General features: G+C 37.5%; 1 protein-coding gene across 4 annotated transcripts in view; it reads right to left on the reverse strand.

The window, feature by feature from the left end:
- The window catches only part of TRIQK (triple QxxK/R motif containing), a 75,029-nt gene that overhangs the window by 11,651 nt on the left and 35,791 nt on the right, over positions 1-27,587 (reverse strand). For all 4 annotated transcript variants that reach the window (XM_081952804.1, XM_081952803.1, XM_081952805.1 and 1 more), the window contains one exon: positions 1,074-1,159. In XM_081952804.1, coding sequence (XP_081808930.1) covers positions 1,074-1,159 — 86 coding nt within the window. The remainder of the gene's footprint in view (positions 1-1,073; positions 1,160-27,587) is intronic.

Consider the following 27,587-nt stretch of genomic DNA (forward strand, 5'->3'; position numbering starts at 1 on the left):
GCTGCTGCACATTGCTGGCTCATATTTAAATGATTGTCCACTAGGATTCCAAGATCCCTCTCAGTTACTACGATTGAACAAGGTACCACATATACTGTACTTGTGCAGGTATATGTAAGCATTATACTAAAAATATGTTAAGCATTCTTAGACGTTTAAGAAAATCTATTGGCTTACCTTCAATATCACATTAAGCCATAGTTACTCAACCATGGCTTTCAATATAAGTTACAACTACCTGGGTTTGCTCAACATATGCCAAAAATAAACAAACTACACTTTGGCTTAGTGCAATATGTGCATGAGGTCATTATGTTAAAGCAGATGAGGTATTTAACAAAGCATCTTGTGAGACATGGCATGAAACTGTTCATTTCTAAACTTGGAGAAATTATCAATGATGGCCATGGTTTGAATGCAGGTGTGATTTTTGTTGAATAGCTAAAAGCAATACCCATGAAACTAGCATTTTAATACTGAAACTATCAGCACACGAATAGCTCGTAATATGTATCAAAAAGCATACAAATACAGCAATCAAACAGTCATCCTTCTTCAGGAAGAGTAAAAAATAGTGGATATTTATTGCTCACAAGTTGCTACACTGACATTATCAACATAGATAAAAATCACTCTTTGGGGAAATTAACAAAGTATTAAATGGCAATGACTAAATGAAACTTTTTTTTATTTTCAAGCCTACATGAAAATGGCAGGCAATCAAAATATACCAGAGTAAACTAATTAACATGCTAGAGATGAAATCAAAAGTATCACACTGGGGTTGATTTAGAAAAGTTTAAGGCCATACTCTCCGGGGGGGGGGGGGAGCAAACTTTTTCAAACTTTTGTAAACCTATTTCAAGCGCCAGGGAAATCAGGAAATCCAGGAAGTTCAAATGGGTATAAGATTTATTGTAATCTCTCTACAAGAATGTGAACTACTAATGGTCAAGCAATTTGGTGGGAGATAAAGAATTCACAGAATTCACAATTCACCCAAACAGTTTTTTTTCTGGATAAAAGAAACGCAATATTTATTGGATATTGATGCAAATATATACTAGCCATACCTTTATGCCTGGTGCAGTTTTTTTGGCCTCTGCTTTCAGTCTTGCTGCTTTTAACATTGGTTTGGTTTTCTTATAATCTTGTTTTCCTGTTGAGGAAGTGTGGAAATGTATCACTGAATGCCCTTCTGAGTAAACGTGGGGCAATAGTTTAATGACTGTGGAGTATCCCAAAAAAGACACCATTGCTATCTTTAATAGTCACAAAGAGCTAGTATGGAACCACACTGAAAAATTTGCTTAAATGGGGATTAGATGAGACTCTAGTCTGAACAATTTATTATTTTGTGCTTGAGATGATCACATACAATTCTAAAACACTGCTGCCAAAACATACCATATTGTCATGCCAATTCCAGTACATGGAGAAGGAGAGGGAGGTGGTGGGAGGGAGGTACACAAACCGAGCAATTATTTAATGGAAAAAAACATCACATAATAATCAAAATGTATATAATTATTCCATGCAGTGAGGTTAATTCATTAAATTACCTTTTGAGGCCACCCAATTACTTAATAACTCTGGCTCGTTGCAATTAAAAAAGAAAAAAAAACATATATAGAAAAAATTACAGCAGACTGGAAGTTATCTACACTACCAATAAAAAAACCTCAAGACCATGGAGATACCATCACCATTCTTTTCCAAGACCTGTGGAAAAAAGAAAACCCAAATTGTCATTAGGATGGGAGTCACACAAATCTCTGGGGATCTCGGAAGGGGGATGTAACTTCACAGGGGTGGGCAGCTATGGTAGCTTTATGACCTGTGAACATCCCAGCATCCCTGAGCCAGCCATGCAGAAAGCAGCACACTTTCTCTGTTTGCCATGAAAAACTATACTCCTTGGAAATAACTCTACTGTATATAAAAGATGATTATCCCTACTCCCATATTCAGTCCTTAAAATAAGATGCATTCCTCTTTAGTAATGATAGGTTTTGACAACTTTGAAATAATTTCAACTGCACGATAGCAGTTTGCTTTTTTGCCTTAGCAGAGTCAGATTAGCTGAAAGCTACACTTTATAAAGTTGTTGTTTAGGCTACAATCATAGGCAAATATATTGACAATAAGTGCCATGCCAAGTATTTGTTAGACTCAAGTTTAGCAATGGTAATATACCATTTGGGGCAAGAAGTGGGAGATCAACAAAAGGTACCTGAGAAATCTATTTTATAATATGTTTGATGCTGCAGAGAGCCATTCATCATTTTTTTAAAAAAAAGATTTTCCCGTGAATCTACTTTTTATAAAAAAAATGTATCCTACTCCACAATGAATGCAAATTTAAATGTCATTTCTGCAAATCTACCCTACCAAATGCTACTCTATGGTATTTTTCTTGTTTGCTAGTTCCTTTTCCCTCAGAATTTTTTTTTTTTAAAACCAGCTTGAACTTCTGGTATCTTCCTTTTAACCAGAGCTGTAATTTATTTTGACTGTTCCTAAGCATTATTTTGCTAGCATATGAAATGAAGGACATTGTACTATAGTTTGCAGGCTGTTATGTCTCCTTTCTTTGATATGTATGTAGAGGTTAACTTATTCTAATATGTTTCGCCATTGGCTGTTCTCCAGATTTGCTGACATACTTTGGGTTAGAGCAGTGGTTCTCAACCTTCCTAATGCCGCGACCCTTTAATACAGTTCCTCATGTTGTGGTGACCCCCAACCATAAAATTATTTTCGTTGCTACTTCATAACTGTAATTTTGCTACTGTTATGAATCGTAATGTAAATATCTGATATGCAGGATGTATTTTTATTGTTATAAATTGAACATAATTAAAGCATACTGATTAATCACAAAAACAATATGTAATTATATATTGTGAAATATTTATTTCTAATTACAAATAAGTGAAATTTTGTCTGGGAAGTTTAAGAGCAGGTTCCCGGCTCTAAGTGGAAACAGTGTCTTTCTTTTAAAAAGAAAGAAAAAACAAAACAGCCACCAATTCTTCCTTTCTTTCACTTTCTCTCTCTTTCTGTCTCTCTGTCTCTGCGTGTGTGTGTCTGTCTCTCTCTCTCTATGTGTGGCTCTTTGTCACTCTCCTCCCTCCCTCTCTGTCTCTCTCTGTAATTCTCTCTCTCCTCCCTCCCCCATCTCTGTCTCTCTCTGTGTGTGTCTCTGTCTCTCCCCTCCCTTCCTCTCTCTCTATCTCTCTCTCTCTGTGTCTGTTTCTTCCCTCCCTGCCTCTCTCTCTGTGCCTGTCTCTCTCACTCACACAGACACACTGTGGTCACCTCGTCTCCTGTTCTTTGGCTGCTGCACAAGCCCACGTGGCGTGCGCTGCTCTCTTCTCTCTGACAGTTGCCTCATTTCCAATGGAGGGGGTGGGAATGCATGTGTTTTCCTCCCTCTGCATAGATTTCCCACCCCCTATTGGTCCCGTTGTTCTGGAGCTGCTTTTGCTGAATCAAGCACTGAATTCATGCCCTCGGCTATCGCATGCCTCCTTACTTTCTCTGCCCGAACTAGCAAAACCGCCCGTTCCCCCGCATTCAAACCAGCCCGCTCCCTCCTGTCTTTTGGCATGGGCTCTCTGGAGGGGGAGGGAGGTTCTTTCCCCTGCGGGTGGAAAACCGACATTTTCACAGCAGCGGCAGAAACACAATCCCTGGCAGCCAGTTCCGGTTCTCCCTTCCCCAAGCATGTCCCGTTGCTACTGGAGCCTCTTTGCTGAATCCGATGCGGTGGCAATGGCCAAAAATGGCTGCCAGCGAAGCTCTTAGCGATGGCAAGAGTCCCGCCCCACCAGATTCAGCAAAAACGGCTCCAGCAACAACAGGACATGCTTGTGGAAGGGAGAGCTGGAATTGACTGCCCAGGATTGTGTTTCTGCCATCACTGTGAAAATGTCTGTTTTCCAGCCGTAGGAGGGTAAGAAGCCAGTCTTTAGAAAAAACCTCACTCCCCTCCAGAGAGCCCATGCCGAAAGACAGGAGGGGTGGGCTGGTTTGAATGCGGATGAGCGGGCGGTTTGGGGCCAGCACCTCCTTCGCTCATTCGGGCAGGCAGAGAAAGGAGGCTTTGATAAAGCACCCCTGTCACCAAGGGCGATGGGGAGCACCTTCGCCCTCGACTATTGCATGCCTCCTTTCTCCACCCATCCGAACTGGCAAAGAAGGTGGGCCACTAAATCGCCTGCTTGCCCGCATTCAAACCAGAAAAGAGGGAGCAACCCATCCCTGGCCTGTCTGTCTCACTCACTTAATCACTCACTCTTAAAACTACCTGGCAGTACCCTCGGAGGGCTTCAGAGAGCTTTGGAAAGTCTCGGAGAGCAGCTTCTGCAGAAGCCTGGCTGAGTGGGAACAAGTTCCCGCCATTACTAAGTCTCCGAGGCTGTAATTGTATGGGGTGTGCGCGCGCACCTATGTCTTCCACGGCGTGCAGCTGCGGCAACACTCTGCACAGCCAGCAATGACTTCGGAGCCCATCCGCAGGCGATTTTGAGGAACACGAGGGGGAGTCTAAAGTTTAGATTTCCATGGTCTTATCAACCCCTGTGAAAAGATTGTTTGACCCCCAAAGGGGTCGCGACCCACAGGTTGAGAACCGCTGGGTTAGAGTCTTTTAGTATCATCCTTAACAATTTCCTTGATTTAATTTCACAGTTCCTTTGGATCTCCATCAATGAAAAAATATTTGGATTCGCAGAATCTGGCAAGTCATTCCAAGGCCATAGAGTCCAATTATCTTTTCTTCTTTTTATTTCTAACTGGCATTCCATTCTCCAGCCATAACAAAGACAACTAGCTTATTATTTATTTAGGGTATGATGACAGCATGACAAAAGAAGAGTAAACATGTACACACAATCCATGTTAAGTAGATACAAAACTTCTATAGGGATACAGCATGACCTCATAACTGGATGTCCAATTCAGCTATCTTGGTATTGCTTCATGCAGATCTTCTAGGGAACCAGAGAACACACATTGTGGGCTAATCTTGCACAATATGTCTAATAATTCGCATGTCAGCACCACAATTGCAATAAAGACAACTATGGTAGCTTGTACATTCTTTCAACATCATATTGAACTTAACCATAAAAGCTGCCAGTCTCTTATGCTTCAGTGGTTGAAGCATAAACTTGAATATAATAACCATCTTATCAAAGGGTAGTCCATCAAGTGTAATTGGTATTATTTCACCATTGACCCCACCTAAGTACCATCCTAATTTTCCTATAAAAGCAACATATCTTTCTTCTTTGTGTCCAAGTAATAAACACTATGATTTTCTGAATGAGGGTTTCCAATTGCAGTCCATTTCTATTCGCTAATGCCTAATATGCCAACGTGTAGCTGATTCATTTCATTTTTCATTGTCTGAGCTTTCCCATGTTCATGCTTCTTACATTCCATATCCCCACAGTAATTCTATATCTGCAGCTACTGATGTTCTTTTCCCGCAAAGTAACATCAGCAACAAGATATTCCAAAAGCTTTTCTCTAGCTGTGTTACAAATACCACAGTTTCCTCAGCTGCTCCTCAGTAGCATGTTGAGTGCAATCCATGATGATGGGCCCATCATGTAGCAACATATTATCTTATCTATTCATGTGGTTTTCCCTATAATTATTAGAGATCATCCATTTTCAACATATTCCTTTGCTGGCTTCTCAATATAGATGCCTACTTGCTTTATTTGACCAACTGAGATAACTTTCACACCTTGAGTGAGTCTGGGGAGTTCTTGGCCCTACTTCCCAAAATTCATTGCTCATTCTTCCCAAGACAACTGTCCCCATGACAATGAGGTAGCATAGCAAGAGTTGAGTGGGAACTGCTTTTTAATGAACCTTAATTTTGTTGTCAAGAAGCTAATGGTTTAAATATTTAGTTTAAGTTATTTTTTTAATATGTATTTTATCCAGCCCTTTTTAGTTCACATTTTTAGATATAAGATTTTTAAGCCTTCGTGAAATAAATGTTTAGTTTGAAGGCAACATATAAGCATAATAATTTTTTTTAAAAAACCTAGCACCTGGTTTATCATTATCCTGATCTGCAGGTCTAGCTAAAATCATCAAGAATTATTTTGTTCTTTCACAAAAAAACCTTAAATAAGACAGTATTAGGAGGGATATTTGAATCAGCCCTACAGCAATATACCTTCTTTTTCCATTAAGTAGAAAGATGTAAAACAAAGTACCTTCTTCTTCCAATAAATCATTCATCTTCGAAGCAATTACGCGGTACAAAACAATGATATATAGGAATAATTTCTGCAGCAATACATTTAAATGCAGATAAAAATAGTTTGGGCTGAAGCACAAGGTCTAAGGACAATTACGTGCATTGGATGCACATCAGATCCATCTGAGGAGAAGTAATACAAGATTTTAATCGGTACCATTATGTCTTAAGAAGAATCAGTTGCTTTCAACAAAAGGTTATTGATGTGCTGCATGACTATGTCCAAGTATGCAGAAAGAGCCCATTAATCAGGGCCACGTATCAGTAAATGGTTTCAGGTAGTCTGCTGAAATAAATTTTATGTTCTGTATTATTATTTCCTAAATCTGACCGTGAATCAATTTATAATTGGCAATATATGCAAACGGAATTTAAAGTCAGTATTAACAACTTGAATCTACATTTGCTGCAAACATAGTTATGAAGAAATGAAACCACCCTTACTGTAAACAATCTATGTTTACAAACGAATCTACAGTTGATAAATCTCAAAAACAAAGCATCTGTGATTAATTTTTTTCACTCGCCTTTTTAAGTATTAAAAATCAAAAGAGAGAATACAAGTTTGAATCAATTGTGTGTAAAAATTCACAAAAGACATAATGAAAGATAAAAGGAAAATAGTAACTTCCTTTAAATACTTGACTCATCCTTTTTCAAAACAAAAGAATAAAAATCCCAAGATAGCCACCTGTATGGCAAAGCTACCAGAGGAATCCAAAAGATTGCAAACCGAAATATTTAGCTTATACAAGCAATGCAAAATCCTTTGAAAGTTCTTCAAACAATACATTTGCTAAATTAGTATTTCTCACTTGATGATCTCCAGAGGTAACCAACTAAATTTGTGATCATTTTCATTCACCTGGGCTAATCAGGTAAATTAAAGTGATAGTAGTTAAATGTGTAATTTACAGGTAGAATTTTAGTTGGCTTATGACTGGCCTTAAGTTATCCCCTAAAGCAGGGGTGTGAAATTCAAAGCCCGCGGGCTGGATATGCACCCTGTGACGTGGTCAAATCAGGCCCATCAGCCATCCTGGAAACTGTAAGGGGCTGGTCCGCGTAGATTTAGCCCGGCCCACGTCATCCGGGTAGATGCTTGTGCACACAGAAGGCAGGTGCCTGCCTGCACAGTCCTGGCCCATGCCATTTGGGCAGGCACATGTGCGAACAGGAGGCAGCAGGTGCACACAGGTTGCCAGGATGGCATGGGCTGGGCCTGTGCGGGCAAGTGCCCACCTCCTCCTGTGTGGGGCGGGCCTATGCACCCAGGAGGTTTGGGCTATTGTCATCTTGGGTCAGCCCACTTCATCTCGGTGTAGATGCCACCAGGTTGCAGATAAGCGCCGCGCCCACACCAGCATTTCAGGCCTTTCATGTGTGTGTGTGTGTGTTTATGTGTGCACGTGGGGGGGGGGGAGCTGTCCGGCACTAGGGGCTTCACAGATGGCCCTCCAAGAAACAGGCAGCACAAGCAGCAGGCAGAGTTGGGAGGGAGGCACGTGATGCAGACCACTTGATAATAATAATAATAATAAGTTTGAATTTATTAGCCGCTCCCTTTCCAAGTAGGACTCGATGCACCTGCTCCACCTCACATGGCCCACCACCACCTAGGCCATGCCCCTACTTTCCCCAGCCCCCGGGGGATAACCACAATGCTGATCCGGCCCTCAATGAAATTGAGTTTGACACCCCCCTTTTATTTTTGCAGATTTTTTTTATTTTTTTCCCTTCTACAACACATTACAGTCATTATATCAACATTGTTATGTCATCATATCTGTACATGTATATAATATTTCGCTTCTATATTTACACACCTTTATACACAGTTCTATATGTATTTATATATGTTTTTCGGCTTAATTTTCTTGTTTTGCAGCCATTTGTACCAATTGTTCCAAATTTCATAATATTCCGACTCTTCTTTATCTTTTAATTTCAGTGTTAATTTGTCCATCTCTGCACAATCCAAAGTTTTTTTTTATCACTAATTTGTCCGAAGGGCTATTATTTTGTTCCAGCATTGGGCAAATGCTATTCTAGCTGTAGTTAGCAAATGTGTTAATATGTACTTAATTTTCTTTGTATATTTCCCTTTGATTATTCCTAGCAGAAAGATTTCAGGTTTGTATTTTATCAGTTCTCCTGTAATTTCTTGCACCCATTTCCAGATTTTTGTCCAATATTTTTTGTGTTTCCGGGCAGGTCCACCATATGTGATAAAAAGTCCCTTGTACTTTTTTGCACTTCCAGCAGGTCGGCTTCATGTTTGGGTACATTTTAGCCAATCTTGTTGGTGGTAAATGCCAACGATAAAACATTTTGTACATATTTTCTTTAAGTGCTGCTGATCGTGTTAGTTTATAATTTGTGACCTAAAGCTACTTTATCAGGGTGTTTCTTTTCTCCTTTATGTCTTGATTGCAGCTATTAACCAGGTACTAAGAGATGTAAACTTAATTCTATGAAGCTTCTTTTCTGGAAACATTGTATTGCTAACTAGAGCTTATAAAACTTATGTGCTAGACCAATCTTAAGAGTACTGTTCAACTATTTGGAATCCATACCATATATCTGACATTGGTACAATTGAGTGGGTTCAGAAGTACTTTACGAGAAACGTTTTGCACTCTTCTATACATAATAGAATTCCCTATGCTACTAGGCTCAAAATTCTTGATCTGGATAACTTGGAACTGCGCTGTTTGCAGTCAGGCTTAGGTATTGCATACAAAATTGTACGTAGTCAAGTTTTACCTGTAAATGTCTTTTTCTGTTTTAATCGCAATAATACACGCATAAACAACCGTTTTAAACTCAATGCAAATCGTTCTAAACTTGACTGTAAAAAAATAAGATTTTTGTAATAGAGTTGTCAAAGTCTGGAATTCTTTGCCTGACTCAGTTGTCTCAGATACAAATTTTCAGTTTTAGTCGCAAATTGACTTCTGTGGACCTAACTTCATGCTTAAGAGGTCTGCAGAGAGGGCACGCATAAGTGTACTAACGTGCCTATTGTCCCTGTAATTGTATTTTATATTATTCCTGTTTTTGCTTTGGTTTGACAAATTACAATAGATAGATAGATAGATAGATAGATAGATAGATAGATAGATAGATAGATAGATAGATAGATAGATGATAGATGGATGGATGGATGGATGGATGGATGGATGGACGGACGGACGGACAGACAGACAGAAAGGCAGGCAGGCAGGCAGGCAGGCAGGCAGGCAGGCAGGCAGGCAGGCAGGCAAGCAAGCTTCAAGACTTCCTTAGTTGGCAATTGAGTTCCTGCCATGGGCATTATCCTTATCCATTATCCTCAGCCAAAGCTGTTCCTTCCTTGCATTTGGAACTCTAAAAATTAATGCATGACTATTTCTTCAATATCATCACAGTGTATGATGTGTAGGAGCACATTATGCTTTCAGGCAAACACTCTCTTTCATAGAAAATACAGCTGGTTCAAATTCAAAAACATTTCTTTTCACCTGCAAATGGACTTGCTTCTAACTTGTTCCTCAATTCATTGTCTTTTATGGGTGCCTGGAAATATCTAATTGTTTTTAATTCAAAAACAAAACTAATTTCAATTCTTTAACTCTCACGTGCATGTTCAAGATAATTCCTCCTGGGATGATTACCAAGTTCTATTCATTGCTCGATCTCCCAAACAAAAGTCCATAAATTGATTGCCCATTTATACAGACCACACCAATTATGCCACAATTGAATGACAAACAAGGAAGAGTCAAAATATTTGAAATGCGAAATGTACAATCTAAATTTAATTACGCAGGCAAAGTATCTGAAAATGAGTTATTTACTCCATGCCAAAAAACCTACATACAGTAAAAGAAATCAACGTTACAGATTTAAAATCCCTTTCAGCACTTTCTCTCCAATTTATATCTGCCAAGAAACTGCTGCCCTGAATATTTTTGTGCTTGTACCACAATAATAAAAATACATAAGTTTCCTACACAGTGCAGCTTAGGTTGTCTAATACTTATTTTTTTATTAAGGACTGTTTAAAAATCATGACTTTTCTCTACGTTAAGCAGTCCTGTTACATTCCTTTAAGTTTTGTGCATCCTGTTCTGTGAGGTAGCACAATTTTTTTTTGCCTTTTATTAAATGGATATAAATAATCCTACCATTCCAGAAGACAAAATAAGCACACATGTGGTGTTGGAATAGAAGCTAATGTAGCATCAATGCTCAGTCAGTTTCTGTGTTTCCAGCACTGGGAGGTCAGCTGCTACTTCTTTGTCTCTAAATGTTAAGGATAATTTGATATCTGCAACACCAATTCCTACTTACTAATTTATTCAGTGTGCACTCCCTTTTAAGTGTGGTTTCATTTGCAGATCTCTTTGCTAAAATTGTGATCCCACCCCCCCACCCCCCATCCGGTTTTATTTTCAATATCTCTCTTTCATGAAACACATCAAAGTTGAAAGCAAGCACATTCTCATCCATTGATGCACCAAATATCCTTGCTGTCTGAATTTACTATGAGCTCTTTTCCAAGTGTAATTTTACCTATTTATTTTATTTATTGGATGTGGCATCGTTAAAAGTATTCACAGTACACAAGGCAAATCTACACAGAAGGAGGTAATCTACAAAGACACATTTCTGAATGTATCATTACTGTTGAAAATATATCCTGCATTCCCAATATTTAGTATATGACCTTAATGTTTGACATATATTTTTAAAAAGAAAAATATTTAAAATACATTTACTGTCCTTGGGGTCAATTTATATCATCATTGCCAGCCTATCAGCTTCAAATAAGTTCTTTTCTATTTAGTTCAGAGTGTGAAATAAGGCTTACCATTCCACCAAAGAGATATACTAGACATTATTGATGCCTTAACAGCAATTTACCAGAAAACAATCCATCCATAATTGCTATCATACTCCATTATGCTCCCTAAACCTTTTTGGCACCGAGTGCCTAAACCGGAACATTAAAGCTCCAGAACTCTAGAAACCCAAAGACCAGCTGGACTTCGGTTTTCTGGCACATACGAAGACCAGCTAACTGGGGGGCATGTGCGTGCCGGAAACCCGAAGAGCAGCTGGCTCTGCACGCCATCTCTGGCACACGTGCTATAGGTTTGCCATCACGGCCCTATACCCCTTCTATTTATGCATTTATAAATTTTGTATTCTGCTACAATCATGAATGGATTCTTAATGGCTCAGAACACTTAACAGTGCAAGATTGTATAATAATAAAAATCAAAAATACAAATACAAAAACATACAACCCAAATCAGCATCTTGTATCAACTCTCAACCACAGTCCTTTTGTTTTCAGCCACTATGAGAAGCCAACTAAAGATGGGGCAAATTGAACTGTTTGTTTCCAGAGCACGTGGATATGAAGCATTAGGTTACAGTCATGGTTGTCATTTAATAAGAATGCTTAATATAAGCTGGAGGCCTTTTTTAGAAACAAGGATGATGTTAGAGATAAGTCCTTTACATCCCAAGGAGAAGGCCTCTGTATGAAATTAAATCATAATAGGGCAGAAAGTTTTGTAGGCATCAAGATAGGTTTCTCTGCCCACCAAATGGGAGTTGTTAATGCTATGAAGTTGTTAAACATATTTACATGCAAGGGAATTCAACATTTGATGTTTGTGCTAAATATATGGGTTTGTCCTAGATATGGACAACTTCAGCTGACCCTCATACAAGGAACATTAAGCTATTTTGCAGTTAATTGGCATGCTGGTTAATCATAATCTATTTTCACATGCTGGCATGAATACCTTTAAATTAAAATGAAATCAGTTGTCCAAGAAGAGACGATAAATAAATCTTATTTTTGGAACTTTTTTTCAAAACTCTGATAGAGGAAGAGTTGACTCATTATGGTATCAGGTCCCTGTTTTCCTCTGGCTAATACAATAGGGCAGTGGTAAAAAAAATTTTAAAAAAATTACTACCGGTTCTGTGGGCATGGCTTGGTGGGCGTGGCAGGGAAAGGTTACTGCAAAATCCCCATTCCCTCCCCACTCTGGGGCCAGCCAGAGGTGGTATTTGCCAGTTCTCCGAACTACTCAAAATTTCCGCTACTGGTTCTCCAGAACCTGCGGAATTTCACCCCTGCCATAAAGCCATGATGGTGAACCTATGGCATGCATGCCACAGGTGGCATGCGTAGCCATATTTGCTGGCACGTGAGCTGTCAGCTGAGGCGCACATGAAATGAAATGTGCACATCAGCCGGCTGATTTTCGGCCTTCTGGGGCACAGGGGGGAGCCGTTTTCGCCCTCCCCAGGCTTCAGGAAAGCCTCCAGAGCCTGGGGAGGGTGAAAAACAGGCCCAAGGGGCCAACCGGAAGTTCAGAAATCAATGTGTGTGCATGCACAGGTGGCCGGTATGCATTGAATTGTGGGTGTGGGAACGTGATAGCACACGTGCACACAATTTTGGCACACTTTTACAAAAAGGTTCACCATCACTGCCATAGGGCTAGGCCCTATTACAAAGCGTTCTTGGGAAGCCTATGGAGATGGGATGTTAATATGCACAAAGCTAATTGCATTAGTAATGTGAAACTTCACACTTCAAATAAAAGGACCCCAGCCACACTAGCATTTAAATTAATAGCAAACCTATCAAACTATAACTTCATCAGCAATATCACAGTGCCCTTTTTATTGGATCTTACTATTAACACCCATAGATATGCGGGGATTTTTTCCTTTATAAAAGAGGAAGAGAGAGATTTTGCTTTAATACAGTTTCAATTGCTGTGATTAAAGATGTTTTTGGAGTCTCTTGCGAACTGAAACATTTTGATATGCATTGAATATAGTCAGAGCGTAAGTACTTCAAGTGTGCATGAACCTCCTTCCCAGCACACAGCCCTTTTCTATTTTTTTTTTTAAATTCAGGTTTAATGGTAGCTCAAATCATTGGCCATTTCTCAATCTTGAGAGATGGAACAGCTTGACACTAATAATACATTTGCAAAGGACACATCATCATTTAACACAACATTAAGTGCTCAGGAACAACTTTTTTTTTATAGCAGACACAAGGCATTCTGAGCTCAGGGCTGACATATCATTACATTTTATGCCACAAAGATAATCCAGCCAGGCATTCATGAGAGGTAAATTAATTTTCAAGTAACTGTATTTCAGCTTTAAGCCAACAAGAAGGATGCATTAAAGTGAATAAGTTTCTTTTATGCTATCACCAAGGGTTTCTTTCTCAGAATAAAAGCCTTTCTTGAGTATAGCAATACGTATACCTTCAATTAGTCCCCTTCCCCCTGCAGTTTCGGCTGAGAGATCTGGCTTGCACAAGTTAAACTGCAATTTTAAATCCATAAAGCAATCCTTTTCTATATGCTTAAGCGAGCTTCCCCAAACTGATATCTCCCAGTTTTGGTACTGGGAATTCTGGGAGCTGTTTGCCCTAATATATTTGTAGGACATCCTGTTGCAAAAGTTGTACAAATACAGAAAGTCAAACCGATATAAAGTTCATGCAAATCAAAGCAACCTATCATGGGTCGTACTTAATACTCTTTAGTATTTAGAAAAGATACTAAATCTTTTCCTGATGGCAAAGTACATCTGCTGATAGCGTGGAGATTCTGCAAATCAATCACACTTGTATCCAGTGGTGGGATTTAATTTTTTTTACTACCAGTTCTGTGGGCGTGGCTTGGTAGGCGTAGCAGGGGAAGGATACTGTAAAATCTTCATTCCCACCTCACTCCAGGGGAAGGACACCGTAAAAACTACATTCCGTCTCCACTCCAGGGAAAGGTTACTGCGACCAATTCGCTCTCACAGAGAGGGACTCCTCCGGGTGCCGTCCACTAAGCAGTGCCAGAGGGCGGTGCCCAGGAGTAGGGCCTTCTCTGTGATGGGCCCAGCCCTCTGGAATGACCTCCCCCCCGACATTAGGACTACTACTGATCTCCGCTCCTTCCGCAAGAAACTCAAGACCCACCTGTTCCAACTAGCCGGCCTGGCTTAACTAGAACTCTATCCTCTAATCCCCCTGGCAATTTTAAATTTTGGGTATTTTAATGTCTTTTAACTTTATTGTTATTGTCTTTTTAACTTTATTGTTATTGTTATTTATGAATTATAATAATTGTTGTTATTTATATACCTCCTCCATGCAATATGTTGTGTATTTAATTGTACGCCGCCCCGAGTCCCTTCGAGGAGAGGGAGCGGCTAATAAGTTGAATAAATAAATAAATAAATAAATAAATAAAATCCCCATTCCCTCCCGATCAGCTGGGAGTCAGGAGGCAGAGAATAGATGGGGGCAGGGTCAGTCAGAGGTGGTATTTACGGTTCTCCGAACTACTCAAAACTTTCACTACCAGTTCTCCAGAACTGGTCAGAACCTGTTGAATACCACCTCTGCTTGTATCTATGCTTAAAAATAATCCTTGACATACAAACATTCATTTAACAATAGTTCAGAGTTACAATGGTGCTGAAACAAGTGACTTACGATTCATTCTCAAAATTACACTTTTTGCATCACCTCCATGGTCACAGGATTGAAATTTGAGTGCTTGGCAACTGGTTTGCATTTACGATGGTTGTAGCATCCCTACTTAGTCCCTTGTCAGCTGGCTTCCAACAAGCAAACTTGATGGGGAAAGCTGGATTTGGTGAATGATATGATTGATTTAACAACTATGTGATTCATTTCATGATGGTGGTAAAAATGGTTGTGAAATCAGTTCCAGTCATGCAATGACTTGCTTTAATGATTGCATTGCTTAGTAACCAAAGTTTTGGTTTCAATTGTGGTTATACGCCATGGACAACATCTAGCTCCTGTTTCTATGTTGCATACTAAAAGAGAGCAACAGGGAAAAGAGATCCAAAAGCCCCATGAATCTCGTTGTGTATACTATGTGAAGCCTCCCACCATTTTCCACATTCAAGCAGTTTTAAATATTTAGCTTATATATTTCTGTTTACATGTGAAGCATTACTTTGTAATGGTTTGTGGGAAAGACCTTGGGAGAAGAGGTGAAGAGGTGATGCCTAGGGAACAGTCAAATAAGAGACAGCATAACCTGCGACTGGATAGTGGGTGGGCCTAGAGGCTCGGATGGGACTCTCAGACTGCAAATGAGAATTGCACTTTTAGATTTGCAAGGTTCTGTTAATGTAGCTTTATAATAAAGTAGAATTAGCTTGTCATGTTTCCTGATGTTTCCTGGTCTACCTACTAAGTTCAACAGACTTTGCACAGTCATGGCTGCCATTCTGATTTGACACCTTCCAATTCTATAATCAGTAGTCTTTGTGACCAGTTCAAATAATCTCTCTGATTAAAGGCTCCTATGATATATAATTTGGCCCTATATTCTGATATCAGCTACCATTATAGTCCATTTCTAGTTGGATTTAGAAACAAGGACAAGGTATTGAGTGCAGGTGGCACTTAACTGAAGAAATATTGGTAATATTTTCCCAAAGATGTTTCAGAGCTCAAATGAAATTGATTTACTTCTGCATGCATTTTATCTCTTGCGAGGTATCTACTTGTGAGGAATAAAAATATATTGTATTATTGTATTTTGTTATATTTTGTATGGACTGTACACCGCCCCGAGTCCCTTTTGGGGGAGGGGGCGGTCTAGAAGCATTAAATATTAAATTATTTATTAAAAGAAAAATTGTAGAGTTACATGAAGCCATTTCAACAAATATATTAATATACAGCTCAATACAAAAATTCAAATGGAAGCACTGTATACTAATGGCCATCTAGCTTTTGCCTGGAGACGTGTGTTTCTTGCCCTCACATATTCAGAAAGTTTTTTTCTGCAGCTACACTGGCTTCCACAGCTGTCTTCCATATTTTTCCTCTTCATTGGCATTATTTGGAATTGTGCTTACAATATTTTTCCCTTACTGCAAACTACAGTATCATCTCAATCTCTCTGAATCACTCATAATTTCTGCACTATATCATCTTCAGGGAACTTGTAATTCTAAACTACTTTCCTTCAAAATAAATGTCACTTGACAGGCCTTAACAGTTCAACCATAAAATAAATGACACCAATATCAGTTTACATAAAAGAATAGAGGCTGTAGATACTTATAACCAGATGGAGCAAGAGCAGAGAAATGCAAAACAATGTGCTCCAACTATATAGAGAAATATTAACTAAAATATCAGTCAAGAAAGGGACTGCAGTTTTGGACTGTGAGAATGATTTGTACTGGACATGTTTAAAAAAAGCACAGAATAAGCAAGTGGTGAAAATGATGGATGGAATGCTACCTTTGCAAATTTTAGCGTATCTCAGATCATGGAAAAGTGACAGCCATGAAAATGTCAGTGTGTGCAGAATGCAAAATAAAAATTAAATATTACTCCGCATCTGTTTACCTAGGTGTTAAATGCCACTCCAAAGCCTTTCTGTTAAGCTATTGGGGCTTAGACTTCAGTAGGGGAAAGGATTTTCCACAAAATAATTGTCAGAAAGCCATGGTGACATATCTACCTGCAAATTCTTTCCATTTTATATAGAGCACAGATGGCACAGCCAAGAACGTGTGATGGAATGAAGTCAAGGAACAATCTTCGACTATTGATTCCAGCAATTCTAACAAGTTGTTTTCTTTCCATGGGCAAAATTTTGGCTCGCCCCTTTGTAATTTCAAATTATTCCACTGTTTATTAATTTCCTTTTCAGCAGGCTTCCAATTTTATACTTGGTTTGGTTTGATTGGTGGGAACAAGTTTGATCATTTCAGGGAGATTTTACAATTTATTTATTTATTTATTTTATTTACTGAGCGCTTATAGACCGCCCCCTCTCCCGAAAGGGACTCGGGGCGGTGTACAGTCCATATCGGAAATACATCATATAAATAACTATAAAATTAAGCAATTAAAATTATTAAATAGATAAATAGATACGAAGGAGGATAAAAAGGTTTAACAGAACTGTACAGCTGAGTAAATAGTACTCAGCTGTATAATAGAGAAGAAACAATATGTGTTATGAAGGTATTCTTGAGTTTTAACATCCAGAAGACCTTCTGAACTGCACAAAATGATAATTTTATTCAGAATTAGAGTATAAGAATCAGGCCCAATGTAAGAATCCACTGCCAAATAATTCCTGACATCTTGCCTCAATGATTTCAGCAGAGTCTACCACCTTTGAAGGCAATTTCTTCCATTTCTGAAGAAGCTCTGATCATTACAAAATTCTCCCAACATCCATCTGAAATATACTTCCTTGTAATGTAAATGTTTCTCAGCCAGTTCTCTGTAACCGTTGAACAAGTCTGCCCTGTTTTCCACATGACTGCTTTTCAATACTTAAAGACAATTATAATGTCTTTTTCTTCAAGTTAAATGTATCCAGTACCCCCAACCATTCATCATAATTTTTTCCTTCTTGGCCCTTTATCATCCTGGCGCTTTTATCTCCATCTACACAAGTTGTGAATTTTCAAATGTGTAGTTCAGGTGGATAGAGTGTTGCTTTTTATATAAATAATTTTATTTAAGTTTGTAGATATAAAGATTTAAAAAACTAATACAAACTAAGAAAAATATAAATGTAAAAAAGTGCCAACAGAAAAATATTTTTTCAAATAAGGAAAAAATAAAGAAATTGTAAACAGTAAAAAAAAATCCTAATAAAAAGAAAAACAAGATAGATATTTAAAGAAATTACATCCCCCTTCATCATGCTAAGTACAATTTCAGAACTTATCAACTTTATTATTACAACAAAAGTTCTCTTCTTCCCATATCTCATCTCTTGATCTAATTTTAAAGCCTTATCATTCAGTTCTAACCAGCAAAAGTCCTGAGTTACCAACAATAACTTTTACATTTTAACCTTAATCAAATAAGCCAACTTTAATTTACTTTCCTTTATTTTTAACACCATAACTTATTACTTTCTCTGAAAATACAACAAAAAAACCTCTCTTCTACCTATCTCTTCTATAAAAAAAATTATTAAAACCTGCTCATTTAGTCCTGGTCAAGAAAAATCCATTAAGAGCCATTAGAAAGAATACCATATCTATTTCAACCTTGATCATATAAGTCAATTTTAAATTCCTTCCTTTTGTGTTTAGAAGTTTGGAAGGAAATCTATAGTCCCTTTAAATAATCTCCCAAAAGTTTACTTTGTTTTCATTTTCTCTTTGTCTCTGCTAAGAAACTCCATCATAAATTTAAGATATGTATTTTGTAAGTCCAAGATAAGAAAATTGTCCAAAATATCTTTGTTATTAAGAGATCAATGCAGTATAGCATCTTTCTCGGTTTCATTCTTGCAACTTGACATTTTTAAATCCAAATCCAAAACAGCCTGCCTCTCAATTGTATCCTCTTCTAATCTCTTTTAAATCCATTTTTTATGGTAGCAGATAATCTTAAGAGAAAAATTTAAGTGCATTGTTCCCAAACATCCTTGAATTCTTCCGAAGTTAAAATGTTTTCTCCATTCTGCATTAGTGGGTCTCTATAGTTCTTGCTCATTGTCTCTAGTATTCAGCCTTCAAAGTCTCATCTTATCAGGTTTTCTCTAATCCACATTTTCCACAGGAAGATTTCTTACATTTAGATTCAAAATATTCATATATTTTAATGGGATTTTAAACAAGCGTCAGGATGGATTCTTATAATTAATTTCAAAGTCATATTTCCATTCATTTGGTCCCTTAGTCTATTTATGAGTTTCCAAAATCAGTGTTATAGTTATCCTTTTGCTTAAGCTGAAACTTACATGAAACTTTTTTCACTGAGAATTGAAGGAAAGCAATCAAGTATGATAAAACTTGTCATTTTGAAGATTTTTAATTAACAAGCAATTTTCAGAAATGATTAAGAAAGGAAATGGGCAAACCTAGTGTCTGTCTGAAGGCTCCAAATCATGTCTTGGGCAAAGCTGGATTTTCTTGGATCTCAGAATTCTAACATCCACCAGAGACCACTGTTTTATGGACTTCTTTGTGGGAAACCTCTGTATGGCTCACTTGTGGGCGATCCCAGATCTTCACCATATCCAGAGAGGAATTTTGAGGGGCTGATCCATTCATTGGCTCCTTGCTATGGTGGTTCCACTGAAAGCAAAGCCATCTTCAATCCATCATTGCTTCCTTAGAATTCCAAAACTGGATGGTGTATTCTATACGTGGTCTGACCAACACATAATAGAGAAGAAAATTGTCTTCTCTGATCTTGACATTATAGAGGCTAGTTTTGCTTTCATATGAAATATATTCTTAAAATTGTAATAGTTATAAGGTGCTTAATTTCATTTATGTCTAATTAACATAATAAAAATAGTGCTGCTGAAAATTTTTGTTGACCTTTGTTGCTAAATTGTGTACTTTGTTGTTTCATTAGTTTTGTTGCTAAAAAACTGAACAAGTTAGTTTTTATTATTAGAGCAAACCTAATTTAAACTTTTAGGGAAAAACAGTGGCAAATGAAAATCCCACTTTTTCTAAATATGATCTATAGTTTGGCTTCTAAAATCATTCAAAAAGTGCATCTTTTATATTTTAGTTCTGCCAACAGATAGACAGGAAGTTGGCAATAGTGCACTGAAGATGTTCAGGAGGTTGAAAAAAGAAAAATTCAATGAGACAAAGTTCACATTCATTTGAAACTGTAAGCATAATAAAGAAAACAACATTAATAGATTCGCTTGCTGTGGTTTCAGAAATCCCCAGAAAAAGCTCTGATTTAGTTGAAGGGAAATAGAAGTAGAAAATAACACACAAGAATCACCTTTGAGGCTTTTTCAGTGAAATACTAATTAATCCAAACAAATTGTTGAGAAGATTTGTTTACTCCACCAGATTGAACACTATATTATGCCTTTTCCCATCTGATTTCTATTCCTTTCACAGTATGAAAGTATCAATTTTTGGTATTGAAGCCTGATTTATTTTAGTATATGGATGCCACCATATGGCACATGGTACCAAGAAGTACAAAAAAAAAACCCTAAACCGAACCAAAATAGATTTTATTAATAAAACCATTAGACCCAGAAGAACAAATGCAAACAATACACCTAAGAAGGGAGATTATCATAGCCATTTCAGACCAAATGCCAGGATTCTGAAAAAGGAGGATTCAAAGCAAGTTACGCAAAACCAGTTGGAACCCTAAGATGTAACTTACAACCAGGAACTTCTTAACCAGAAACTTGCAAGTTGAACTCTCAAAAATATTCCTAGGAAACCATCTCCCTCAACACAGAGACTCCCATTCCCCAGAAAAATAAAGCACAAAATGTGACCAAAACTACAGAAGTCTAGCACCAGGACAAAATCAGCTCTCTAACTGTGTTTATATGTAATAATAATGATTCTAAAATCCTGAGTTATAGCGTCGTAATGGGACCTTCTCGTTTGCTTCTGCAGATCTGTGCAGGCAAACAAATCAGCTGAAAGAATGCAGTATGATATTTAAAATTGGGAATACGGTTAAGTTTTGTTTATCATGATTTAAACTAGGGTTTGTTACTGGACTTATAATTTTCCTCTTTCCACTGGTGAAACATTGTGATAATACTCCAATGTTTTGGGGTTACAGTGACAAAGGCATATTTAATCAGCTGTCCTGATGCTGTGTAGATATTCTTCACATTCATTCTCATAGCGGGACAATTGCTGACAAATTTCAACTATTGAAGCTTTCCTTTCTGCCATGTGAGGAACTTGACTTGCACAAAACTTCCAACATTTGTAGAACATTAGTAATATACCCTACACATTTGTGTGAAATGCCCAACTTGACAGCAATTTTCTTTTGAAAGATCCACCAATTGAGCTTAACCAGTTCAACCTTTTTCACATGAAACGTCAGTTTCTGTCACAAGTCATTCACTTTGTTCTTGATCAACCAAATAAGATCTTTCCAAGTCACCACCTTCTTCTGGCCCAGTGATACACTTACAACAACAAAATCAATACCATAAACAACTTACATTTGGCAGTGAATTTCAACCGGTGAGACTCTTTCGGCAATCAAAAATCAATCATGGCATGTTGCTTAAACCACGCCAATGAGTATTTTACTGCAGGTTTCCATTTCACAAACAACAGCAACACAACATTTTCTTACAACTGTCCAGCAACTGAAGTGAAAGAAAAGATACAATACAATACAATACAATACAATACAATAGTAGAGTTGGAAGGGACCTTGGAGGTCTTCTAGTCCAACCCCCTGCCTAGGCAGGAAACCCTATACCGTTTCAGACAAATAGCTATCCAACATCTTCTTAAAGACTTCCAGTGTTGGGGCATTCACAACTTCTGGAGGCAAGCTGTTCCACTGATTAATTGTTCTAACTGTCAGGAAATTTCTCCTCAGTTCTAAGTTGCTTCTCTCCTTGATGCTAAGGAACATGTCAGAGCTTCTAACGTACTGCCATCTGTCGATTATTTATAACATGAGAGGCATTGCTTCGCATTCAACCCTAATACATAGAATTTCTAAAGATGGAAAAGAATTAAATGTAACTATAAGATCAATAAAATAATATATTGTAAAAATATCTCCCTCACAGCACAATATTAAAGAAATAAACATCATAATTTTTATTTGTTCATAAAATATTTATGAAATATTTATTTTGCACAATTGCAAAACTTTCCAGACTTGAAAACTAATGTATCCTCTCTCTTTCCGTGTGTGTGTGTGTGTGTGTGTGTGTGAGAGAGAGAGAGAGAGAGAGAGAGATCATTTTCTGAAAATTTTAAAATAAAGAAAAACAGGAAAGAATTACACAAGGTAATTCTCATGTAGTCTATTGATATTCTTATTATATCAAAGCTATTTGTGGATTGGAAACAAAACATTTAATCACAATATGAAGGTAAACTTATCACATCTTTATTATTACTTCCTAGCAAAAAATCCACTATTGTTCTTTTAGATAAAGCTTTTGTTAGACACAGACAGTCCTCTCCCCACTACATCCTCCATTCCTTGATTCCCACTGCTCCTCTTTCATACCCTCAATGCAGAAAACAGTGGTTATTCTCTCTAATCTAGGAACAATTCACCTGCATCAAACAATAAAGTGTATATTTTGTATGAGAAGATTCTAAGTTCATATTCTGATATTACCAACAAGAATTAGAAAAAAACTCGTTTGGAAGCCTGGAGATTTCCGTCAGTGTTGAAAATAATACAGTAGGTGCATCAAGGATCTGGCTCAATAAGAACATCTTTTAGAATTTCATCAAATAATGTATTCAATTGGATAGACCCTTTTTCTACAACAGGTATTGTAGAATCCACTTTGACAGAATATAATAATTGTTTTCGTAATAGATTTTGAATTATTTTTTCATGATGAACAGTCTTATTGATGGGAATATTTATCTTTGTTCAATGACATTAGAGCAGTTTCATCAATCATTGTATTGACAAAAGAACAAGAGGATATGTTTTTTGTTTTGCAATTCAAACTATATATTATTGTTCGTAACTGTACTGAAGACACAGCAGTGACACAGAGGTAGTTGACAGGTTAAAAATACACTTTGTTGTTACAAAGCGCTGCTTGGAAACAAGCCCATTTCTGCTATATCATTTTGATAGATGTAGCAGTTCAAGGGATGCTTGGCAAAATTTAATCATGACTATACAGTCACTTGGCATGCATTTCTTATTTAATTCAACAAAATAAAAGTATTAATCATTCTGTTGTGAATTCTTTTGAACTACACCATTGGTCATGATGAATGCAACATCCATTCTCCTTAAAATACACTAGAATAATATGTGTATCACAATACTGGGACTCTTGTTTCAATTCATCTGCAGTGATTGTTTCATTCAAGCAAATCTTGTTTTCTTTTCCTGCCTTTTGACCACTGGAAACAGAAAAAGGTAGATGAAGAATGATTTTCTCCTGATCCTAAGTGTCTCTATATTCTGTTTGCATAGAGAAAGAGGATTCTTATAATTCCATGCCAGTTATTCCATATCATGCAAATACTGTAAGCCTGCAGATACAAAGTCAACTGTTTTAAGCTGAATTCAAACTATCCTGTCCGTGTAGTCTGCCTACAAATGAAGAATATGAAGTTTCCATTACAAGTTTCCATGAAAGATAAAGGTATGTGCTAGTCATTTCCAGCTCTAGGGGGCGGAGCTCATCTCTGTTTCAAAGCCAAAGAGCCAGCGCTTTCCAAAGATGTCTCTGTGGTCATGTGGCTGGCCTGACTAAATGCCAAAGGCGCACAGAGCGCTATTACCTTCCCACCAAGGTGGTCCCTATTTTTCTACTTGCATTTTTATGTGCTTTCCAACTGCTAGGTTGGCAGAAGCTGGGACAAGTAACAGGAGCTCACTCTGTTACATGGCACTAGGGATTCGAACCGCTGAACTGCCAACCTTCCAATCGACAAGCTCAGCGTCTTAGCCACCTGAGCCACCATGTCCCTTTACAAGTTTCCATTACCTATTTGTAATTCACATGATATTGTGCTGCATATTTGAAAAAGCTGATCATATCCTACTCATCATTCTTGCAATTGCCACTCTTTGTTGGCTGAGTGTCTTCAATATTTGCAGCCCTATCTACTTGGAAATAAGCCAAACTGACTTTGATGTAATTATAGAAAGGGTTCAGCACGAAGCATTTTTTAAAAATCAAAATCAGAAAACAAAAATTAACTTTCAAAAGATATTCACAAAAGAGATGTTAACAACACCATCATTTTTATGTACAGTACAAATATTCCTGATGACATTTTCATTGCTTTAAACTGGAAATCCAGTCTAGGTTTGGTAACGTCGTTCAATTACTGGGATTTATCATTTTAAGGATGGCAGCAGAATATCATAAAATTTAACTAGCAGCCCAGTAAATAACATACCTATTTAACTGGAACAGCTGCAACAAAGAACAGTTCCTAGACCTAGAGTCTCTTGTCTTTAAATAAAGAGTTAGAAGAAACTTAGATAGTCTGCAAATCAATTCTAAGTAGATAACAATTGGGTTTTGGCTTCTTATGTAAGCATTCAAACTCCAGTGAGACTTCTAAATCAATACAATACAATACAATACAATACAATACAATACAATACAATAATACAATACAATAGTAGAGTTGGAAGGGACCTTGGAGGTCTTCTAGTCCAACCCCCTGCCTAGGCAGGAAACCCTATACCGTTTCAGACAAATAGCTATCCAACATCTTCTTAAAGACTTCCAGTGTTGGGGCATTCACAACTTCTGGAGGCAAACTGTTCCACTGATTAATTGTTCTCACTGTCAGGAAATTTCTCCTCAGTTCTAAGTTGCTTCTCTCCTTGATTAGTTTCCACCCATTGCTTCTTGTTCTACCCTCAGGTGCTTTGGAGAATAGTTTGACTCCCTCTTCTTTGTGGCAACCTCTGAGATATTGGAATAATGCTATCATGTCTCCCCTAGTCCTTCTTTCTCTTAAGCTAAACATACCCAGTTCCTGCAACCGTTCTTCATATGTTTTAGTCTCCAGTCCCCTAATCATCTTTGTTGCTCTTCTCTGCACTCTTTCTAGAGTCTCCACATCTTTTTTACATCGTGGCGACCAGAACTGAATGCAGTATTCCAAGTGTGGCCTTACCAAGGCATTATAAAGTGGTATTAACACTTCACGTGATCTTGATTCTATCCCTCTGTTGATGCAGCCTAGAACTGTGTTGGCTTTTTTGGCAGCTGCTGCACACTGCTGGCTCATATTTAAATGGTTGTCCACTAGGACTCCAAGATCCCTTTCACAGTTACTACTACTGAGTAAGGTATCACCTATACTGTACCTGTGCATTCCGTTTTTGTTGCCTAAATGTAGTACCTTACTCTTTTCACCATTGAATTTCATTTTATTAGATAGTGCCCAATGTTCAAGTTTGTCAAGATCCTTCTGTATCTTAAGCCTATCTTCTGGAGTGTTGGCTATTCCTGCCAGCTTGGTATCATCTGCAAATTTGATGAGTTCCCCATTTATTCCCTCATCCAAATCATTGATGAAGATGTTGAAGAGTACTGGGCCTAAAACAGAGCCTTGGGGTACTCCACTGCATACTTCCCTCCATGTAGATGCAGTTCCATTGAGAACTACACGTTGAGTGCGGTTGGTCAGCCAGTTACCAATCCATCTGGTGGTGATGCTGTCTAACCCACATTCTTCTACTTTATCTAGTAGTAGGTTATGGTCTACCTTATCAAAAGCCTTACTGAAGTCCAAGTAAACTATATCAACGGCATTCCTCTGGTCCACTAATTTTGTCACATTATCAAAGAATGCAATAAGATTAGTCTGGCATGATCTGTTTTTGACAAGTCCATGTTGGCTTTTGGCTATTACTTTGTTTGCTTCTAGGTGTTCGCAAATTCGTTGCTTGATTATTTTTTCCAGAATCTTTCCTGGTATTGAGGTTAGGCTGATAGGTCTGTAGTTTCCTGGATCTAATTTTTTCCCTTTTTTGAAGATGGGAACCACATCAGCTCTTTTCCAGTCCTCTGGTAGTTCCCCGGTGTTCCAGGATCTCTGAAAGATATAATTCAGTGGTTCTGAGATCTCGTCTGCTAGTTCCTTCAGAACTCTGGGGTGTAATCCATCCGGTCCTGGTGATTTGAACTCATCTAGGGTAGACAGGTGCTCACTTACCATTTTCTTCCCTATTTCAATTTGTGTTCCTAATTTTGTGGTGCTGCTTTTGATAGGTTGGACTGTTTTATCCCTTTGTGTAAAGACAGATGCAAAACATGAGTTAAATAGTTCTGCTTTCTCCCTGTTGCTTGTCACCTTCTTGCCACTTTCTCCTAGCAATGGACCAATTGTTTCCTTAACTTTTTTCTTGTTTTTAACATGTTGGAAGAAGCTTTTTTTGTTAATTTTTACTTTAAATCAACAATTAATAGACTGATTGACAAATACCTACAAACCTACACATTCAGGCTTGCAGGAGTCCTAACATGATTTAAAGCAGGTCCCTTTTTAGTTCCTCCAATTGTCAAATAACTTCCTGATCAACGTAACTAGTATAGCCATGCATTTCAGAATGATGAGAGTTCTAGCAAAACATATGCTGAAGAAGGTGGGTTTTACAGCATACATTTGTCAAATACTACACAAGAACAGGCTACTAGTCCTATGTCAACTGAAAAGAGAGAACGCCAAACCAAGATTAAGAGATAACCCAAAATTCTGATCCACTCATCTTGTGACCAGTACTAATGTTGCAGTGGGTAATATACCATAGCAAAGAACTTACTGAGAATTTTGCAAAATTCCTTTTTTTGCTGTTATATATTTGGAATCCATGCTTGCTTCTAATTGGCATTCGAAGGCACCTTATTTTTTTTATCTGCAGAAAACTTCCCTAGAATTAGTCATGCCTAAAGGTATATCACAGTCCAGATATGAAAGGCTAAACATGGCATTTGGCCATTTACTGGAAATTTTTATCTCCTTCTTCAGTACTACTTATAACTAAGGAAAAACATTGGATAACAGTGGGAGGCTTTAGAGAATACAATTCTATGGCAGTGGAACAAAAACAAATCAATTTATGATCCAATCACAGATCCACTAGGGATCCTGACTAGTTCTTCCTGAGTTTGGTAAAGAATAGTATACATTCCAACATTCTTACAATGCAGTATTGTGTAATGAGAAGTAATATACCTCTAACTGTATGTGTGAAATTAATACAAGGATGTGAAAAAGAGAAGTGGTTTATTAAAATGTGAATTACTGGATTTATCTTATGACAAAGAACAGTCAGTTGGTACAAATATATATTTGTTGCATTACAGCATACAGTATGTATTTTATATGCAGCATTTTTAATCTACATTTTATGAAGATGACTTCTTATTATGAAGATGAGTTATATGTTTAAGAATTTGTGTCGATTATTCCATTAATGTTTACTGTATGTGTTCTGAAAGTTTTGCTCTGTCTACTATAACAAAAGCATCAGTTTCCCCAAGTAATTAAATCACAATATTGGTTAATGGCAAAATTGGACATCCATTGAACACTTTTTGATAATGATTAATTCATTGAATGATTAATTACAACTTTCTTCCCTAATTAAATTTCATCAAATAGTTCAATTATTAAAAGTTATTAAGAAGTGTTCCAAACTCATCTATTGTAAAACTCCATTACAAGGGGAATTTTCTAGACATACAATACAATATGATATAATACAATACAATACAATACAATACAATACAATACAATAGTAGAGTTGGAAGGGACC

Source organism: Natrix helvetica, assembly GCF_964273705.1.
Source record: "Natrix helvetica genome assembly, chromosome: 4".
NCBI classification, from domain to species: domain Eukaryota; kingdom Metazoa; phylum Chordata; class Lepidosauria; order Squamata; family Natricidae; genus Natrix; species Natrix helvetica.